Here is a 6,885-nt window from a genome sequence, read left to right as displayed (position 1 = left end):
TTTCTCAGGTGTTCAAATACTTATGTTCAGCAGTGCAAGACAAATAAATTCTTTAAAAATCATACAATGTGATTTCCTGAATTTTTTTTTTAATTCTGTCTCTCAGAGTGGGAATGCACCTACAATGTGAATTTCAGACCCCTCCATGATTTCTAAGTGGGAGAACTTGCAAAATCGCAGGGTGTTCAAATTCTTCTGTTCCTCACGGTAGCTCCTGACCTAAAAACTACAAGGTTTGACTTTTACATCTTATCTGTTACAACATGTAAATAAGTTGCATCACATCCAATCATCAATGTCCAATCAACAGCCCAAAACAATGAAAATCAGGTTATGAGAAAATCCTTATTTTAGCTGCTGCAGCCAGAGAACTCCTGGTGCTTTTGCAAAATAAATAAATAAATAAATAAAAATCAGTGAACAAAAAACGTTGCAGGCTGATTTTCTGTTCATTCAATATTTGATTAAGCATTATTACAACAAAATGCTAAAAGGAGGGGAGTATGCACAGCTAAGTGGCCATGATATTTGTCTGGTCTGATATACAGAGCAACTGTTGACTCAGTCACAGGAAATCATGTGAACTCAGTTTAAACAATTCCCATATTAAATGAAATATTCCTGCACTAACTGCAGCAGCATTGTGATGACTATTACCTAAACTTCATCACTCACCTTTCTCCTCATCGCTGGCGATGGCCTCCCAGTCGTCCACAGCAGCATCTGGCTTCACCTCTGCACAGAGACAAGGTCAGTAGTGAAACTCAACAGGTGAACACAACTGTGTCGTTCTCTCTACAGCTGAAACCAAACAAAGCTGAGACAGACGGCCCTGCTGCAGATGTTCTCACAGATGAGTTGCACCTGTCGGCCGCTGTGCTTTCAGTTTGGACTCTGTGCTGCCAGTCCATCACTGTTCTGTCCTCCTCCACAGCCTGGAGCTGTTTGTGGCTCATTCTCCTGCTACAAAGTGAAACCCTGAGAAACTGACTCCCTGTGGTCATGGCCTTTTTCCACATGATGCTTCAGAGGGGCAGTAACAGTCTGTCCCAACGCTGCCTTAGTACAGACAGAGTCTGTTGCCGTCAGTCGGGGCCTGTAGGAACTGTTGGCATCAGTTGTCAAGGCTTCATTTACTTTTGTTTACACAGTGTTAAGTTTCTGGTGACTTTAGTTTTTACCTCTGGCAGTTTACATCTCAGCTTTGTATCCCTGAAGGTGATTCACTGGACTTGAACTGTTTACATGTCAAAATAAAAGCTGGAAAAACAACCTGCAGGTGGTGGTGTGAGTTTCCATGAGCAAACACATTATGTAATTTCCTGATTTGTTTTTACATGCACGTTTATGTATGCTGGGATTCTTACTGTCTACCTAACACAGAATTATAAAAACACCAGTGTCCAGTCGAAAATGGAAACTGCGTGCTCAACACACCACCGAATTTACAGGTTCATGAGAGGCCAGGCACTGACAGCTATTTTACATCCACTGTTACACGTGTGACTCTCACCTGGCTCTACAGCCGGAGCCTCAGCTTCCGTCTCCATAGCAACAGGCTCCGGTGTCTCTGATGTTGGCGAAGTCACCTCTGACATTTCTAGGAGGAAAGAGGAGACTTTAAGGAAAAGTGTTTTTTATTTGACAAACTGACAGAAGAGATGAACTGGTGGCGAGTTAATCATCAGAGGTGACGAGCAGCAGTGAGGTACCTTCAGGAGTTTGGGCGTTGGGCTTCTTCTTCCTCTTGTCCCCATAAACTGGCTTCTTCTTTGGCACCGAGTCTTTGGATGGCACTTCAACACCTACACACATTTCCACCCATTAATCTACAATAACCCATGATGTCACAGTTGAAGTAGGTTTTTAGACATTTTTCCTGAAAACTAAAAATTTTGGATCCTTTGTTCAGTGTTCTGCCGAAGTATGAATGTTTAGTGAAAATTATGAAATAAAATGGTCCAACTGAGATAATTTTAAAAATATAGTGTTATCAAGTTAAACTAAACCCAATTCTCATGATGAATCCTCACTATCCATCTCTACAATCTCACTGACTGATTATTTTATCAACAAGCATGAATTCTTTGTAGGCAGCAATGTGATTGGTGGATGGACTCTCACCCTGGGCCTGCAGCATCTTGAGCGTGGCCTCGGCCCGGGCTCGAGCTTCTCTCTGGGCTTTAGTCAGCAGCTTCCCCTCCTTCTTCAAACGCTCCTTCCTCTCTTTCTCCTTCTGCTTCTTCTTCTCTTTTCGCTCTTGCTCCAGACGCTCCTAACGGGGGGTGAAACAAAGGGTCAGAGGTCAGTGAGGAGATGGATGAGAAAGTAGAAATTCTAAAGCAGCAGGTATGATACGTTTTACCTGTTCAAGCCTCTGTTTCTCCAGCTCCTCCTGCCTCCTCAGTCGCTCCTCCTCCTCTCGTTTGGCTCGCTCTTCCTCCTACAAAGACATTAAATCATTACACCTGAGGACTACCACTCCTCTCAGAACTCCATGACTGCACGTCCCAAAATGCCCCACCTCCTTCATCTTGGCCAGAGCCTCCTGCATGGCCTTCACTGTGGCCTTGCTGGGTCCTTTCTTCTTCTCCTCCTTCTCCCCCTTTTTCTTCTTCTTGTCTTTCTTCTTCTTGTCGCCCTCAGCCTCCTCTGCAGGAAGACACAGCAGCATAAGCAAAAACATGAGCAAACACTGCACCTTTAAAGCTGCAGTAACTCTGATTTCCCCCACTGTCTGATAACCCCAGTGACAGTGGGACAGGATGTGGTGTCTCTCAACTACACCACAAATTGTCATTTCAAATATTTTCTGGTGGAGCCATCTTACCATCGGCTGCTGGCTCCACCCCCTCCTGTTCCTCTATCACTGCTGCAGGTAGCTCTGCCTGAGGGGGCGTGGCCTCTGTTTTCTTCTCTGGCTCTTTTTTAACCTCCACTCCAGCCTCCTTCAGCTTCTTCAGCTTCATCCTGTCCTCTTCCTTCTTCTTCCTCTCCCTCTCCTTCTTCTCCGCCTTCTTCTGTGCTGCCGTCTTGATCTTGAAGTCTCCTCCCTCCTCCTCCTCCTCGTCCTCGCTCTCAGCCCTCGCAGCTTTGTCTTTGTTCTTCTTTTTCTTGTCTCTCCTGAAGGTGAACTCCTCGTTATCCTCAGACTCATCCTCCTTCCCTCTTCCTCCTCCACCTTTCCTCACACCTTCATCCTCATCTTTGTCCTCCTCTTCATCTGACACTGAAGGTTTTTTGCCTCCTTTCTTTCCTCCTTTGGTTTTGAGGCGTGAACATGAGCTGCTGTCGTCATCAGAATCAGAGGGAGGAGTGGCAGCAGGTGCCTGGAGGAGCAGAAAGGAAGAAGAGATGACTTTTCTATAAATAATACAGTAAATGCAAAGAGTAATACTCTGATAATTTTCATCAGTGTCATATCCTCAGGACTTATAAGACTGACTCATTGAGAACAATATCTGTATTTAATTCACATATTTATCTATTTGACAAATTTTTCCAAGCAACATCCTTGATTTTCTTCTCAATATTTAGAAATTATATTTGGATGTGCTGGAAGGAAAATGAGAAAAATTTGCTGTAAAATGGTGATTAAAATAATTTCTATTAGCTGTATATCAAACTATCTCTGCCCCCATGTTCCCCATCTGCATCTGTGCTACTAACTGTCAAATAACGACAAAACAAAAAAAAAAAATCGTTAAAAAGAATTTCAACCCTGGCTGGGACCAAAAAAAAACAAACAAACAAAACAAAACAAAATGTAAAAAGGAGTGAAATATGAATTTGTTTTATGAATTAACTGAGATTAAGAAAAAATATTGTTTAAAGATCTATCATCGATCAGACTTGATGCATTCAATCATACATTTTACATTTGACATCTTCAGCATTTTTACAGAGCTTTCCAACCCAAATGGGCTCCGCTCTCACCTTCTTCAGGTCTTTCTGCTCCCCATTCCTCTCACCATCCATTTCACCTTCACCATCATCTCCTTCCTCATTCTCAGGGCTGGTTCTGTCCTTCTTCCCCTTCCTAGTCTTCTTCTTCTCTGGTTTAGGAGGCTCGACGAACTCCTGCTCCTCTGTGGTGTCTCCTTTCTGTACAAGGAGAAAAGACGTGACCTGAAATCTAATGAATTTCTGTAGAACTCCAACATGGAACTAAACAAACAACGGTCAGTACTATTTTGCCTCCACAGCATTTCCCAAAAACACAGAGCAATACATGTGATGTTATAGAAGTAACATCAACTTCAAGTAATCAGCTTAACCTGAACATTAAGGCTTGTTAAGGGCTAAAATTCAAATGACTGGATTTGTGACTTTTTAAAGACCTGTGGAAACCCTGAACCAGGTCTTTCTGACACCCAGAGTATGACAGACAAACTCAGTCAGGTGAGCTTACCTTAGCTCTTCCTCCCTGAGTTTCTATAGACAACTCCTGCAACTCCTTCAGGATATCGTCCTCACTGCACAAAGAGAAACACCAGAGTTAAAAGGTGATTCAAACACTTCACATAACATTTTCAGGAAAAAATAGGAAGAGAAGAGGAGGAGCTGTAAAGTCATACTCGAAGTCATCCTTCTTTGTGCCTTTCTTCTTCTTCTTCCCTTTTGGCTCCTTGGAAGCTCCGGCTCCTTCGATCTCTGCCGCCAGAGCATCAATATCGATGCCATCATCTTTGGCACTGAGGACAATAACATAATAATCTAAATCTGAAATCTGACTACAAGCAGGTCAGAACAGCCGTGTGCTTTTGCTTGTCTGGCACATTTATAACATGATTCAGGCTCAAACATGCCAACGATTAAGGTCACAGATTCTGTTTCTTGTGAGCAACATTAAAATTTAAATCCACTGGCAGTGTCACAGTAACAGCCCTTTATCAAAATGTCACACAACCCCCCAAGCTGCCTCTCCCCTTTTTCAAAGAGGCCTGGTTACTTCCTCTCCTGGTGAAATAAAGGAGGGTCACAACCAAGCCCCATGCTGGCTTGGTACCTTCTATAAAAAAAGATGTGGCAAATAGTTGGCATAATAATCCACCTTGAACAGCCAGTGTAGAAGGGGTTACTAACTGTGAAATCTGACAGAGCTTGAGAGGATATGCAGGTATAAATTGCTTAAATCCACATGGACAAAGGTAGAAGACTAAAGCTGATAAAATAAAAATTGATAAAACTGCCTTGTTTTGCACTCAAAGACCACCAACACTGAGTTTAAAGAGCATCAGCTGTGTGAAGCAGCTAGAAACATGCCCTAACAGGTAACACACAGGTGAGCTAAGCTGGTCAGTGGGTGAGCAGATACTCAGCATTGCATCAGCTTCTTCTGACAGAAACCCACCGTTAAATTAGCCATCACGTTCACAGTGCTGTGAGCTGTACATGAGACAGAAAGACTGGCTAACAGTTAGCTTAGCTTCCATTCCATTCCGCTGTTTCTGGCTCTTATGATTTAATTATTGGCTTTCACACATTAAGCTTCATTCCGTTAAAAAACAATTTGACTGTTTACTGACTGTCAGAATTTATTTAAACCTCAGCTTGGAGCTTGGAGAGAAGACTTAATCGTCTGGTTTGTGAGAGATAGCTAACGCTAACTTGGCTAACCAGGCTGATTTCTCAAGCTAACACCATCAAAACATAACACCTCTGCGCCCAAATCTGTAAACTAGCCCTTTCAGGTTTATGTTTGTCCGCCTGCTTGTTGTGTAATTCATCTTAAGCCATTTTCAGGCTGTCCAAATCACCAGCTGCACTCACACACTGTCAATAACGCGTGGTTAGCATCTGCTAGCGAACCTAGCCTTAAAGCTAACAGGTAACTAGCGGGAAAACGGGCCACTTTTGGGATTTTAACGACTTTGGAAAGTTCACTGTTGTTCGGTGTGAATGTGGACGGGTAAAATAGGACGACAGGTGGTGTTATCTCTACCTGTCCTCTCCGGATTTTTTCTGTTTCTTCCCCATTCTGCCGCTGCGGTTCTCCGCTGGCCGACACACGACAGATCACATCAGACAGAGATCGTCTAATCACTGACACTAATAAGGGAGCACACACTTCGTGGCACTTTACTTTCCCCTTAGTCCAGCTGTGAAGACGCTCACATTGGCATAAAAAAACAATAAAACAAATATGCCACAATAAACGAAAGAAATCATAGTATAAAACTGAGGTTTTATCTAAGAGTGTGTGCAAACACATTGGAACATCTGGAAGGTATTTATAAATTTTTTTTAAACTTTATTTTAATGCCTTGCACAGCAACAGTTAATTTTTTGTCCATCAGGAGATAGGATACTCAGTGTCTCATTTTAGTAATAAACATTTTTTTTAAATCTGCTAATCCATCCATGAACTTTCTTCTACTTATTTGTGGTTATTTTGTGTCCCTAATAATCTAACTGAGCTCTGTAACTTTCAAAAAATAAGTATTAACAGTTACTTCAAACACCTGCGTGTGCTCCAAAGGCCTGTTCAGTAACCTAAAGGGTATTAACTTATTAATAAATATTACTAGGAGCTGTTATATGCATTTGGAACATGTTGATATCTTATTTTCTGACAAGTATAACCATTAAAAAATATTAAATTGCACTGCAGAAATCCTGACACATGAATTAAAGTAATATGGAACCCCATTATTTAAAATGTACTATTCTCAATTTAAAACAACAATCATGGCTGTACAGAATGAGCCCATGACAGACAAATATAAATATATCAGGTGAATAGAATGTGTTTTTTTGTTTAAAAAAAAGCGAACATTTCACAAACATAAGGACAGTCAATCAAATATTTTGGTTCCAAGAGATAACAACAGAGTGATGCTCTTGCGTTTCTCTCTTCTTCGGGAACATTGTGCATGCGTCACA

At 41.8% G+C, this 6,885-nt stretch overlaps 1 protein-coding gene across 1 annotated transcript in view; it reads right to left on the bottom strand.

Moving 5' to 3' along the window:
• The window catches only part of eif5b (eukaryotic translation initiation factor 5B), a 15,411-nt gene extending 9,318 nt beyond the window's left edge, over positions 1-6,093 (bottom strand). The window contains exons 1-11 of the mRNA XM_020591944.1: positions 5,945-6,093; positions 4,578-4,694; positions 4,412-4,475; positions 3,937-4,104; positions 2,831-3,329; positions 2,525-2,652; positions 2,366-2,443; positions 2,125-2,275; positions 1,713-1,805; positions 1,514-1,600; positions 676-735 (exon numbers count right to left, since the gene is read on the bottom strand). Coding sequence (XP_020447600.1) covers positions 676-735; positions 1,514-1,600; positions 1,713-1,805; positions 2,125-2,275; positions 2,366-2,443; positions 2,525-2,652; positions 2,831-3,329; positions 3,937-4,104; positions 4,412-4,475; positions 4,578-4,694; positions 5,945-5,979 — 1,480 coding nt within the window. The 5' untranslated portion in view covers positions 5,980-6,093. The remainder of the gene's footprint in view (positions 1-675; positions 736-1,513; positions 1,601-1,712; positions 1,806-2,124; positions 2,276-2,365; positions 2,444-2,524; positions 2,653-2,830; positions 3,330-3,936; positions 4,105-4,411; positions 4,476-4,577; positions 4,695-5,944) is intronic.
• Between the last annotated feature and the right edge of the window lie 792 nt (positions 6,094-6,885).

Source organism: Monopterus albus, unplaced genomic scaffold, assembly GCF_001952655.1.
Source record: "Monopterus albus unplaced genomic scaffold, M_albus_1.0 scaffold16.1, whole genome shotgun sequence".
Lineage (NCBI taxonomy): Eukaryota > Metazoa > Chordata > Actinopteri > Synbranchiformes > Synbranchidae > Monopterus > Monopterus albus.
Note: the sequence above shows the minus strand (reverse complement) of the source record. Positions and strands in the feature narration are given on the sequence as shown.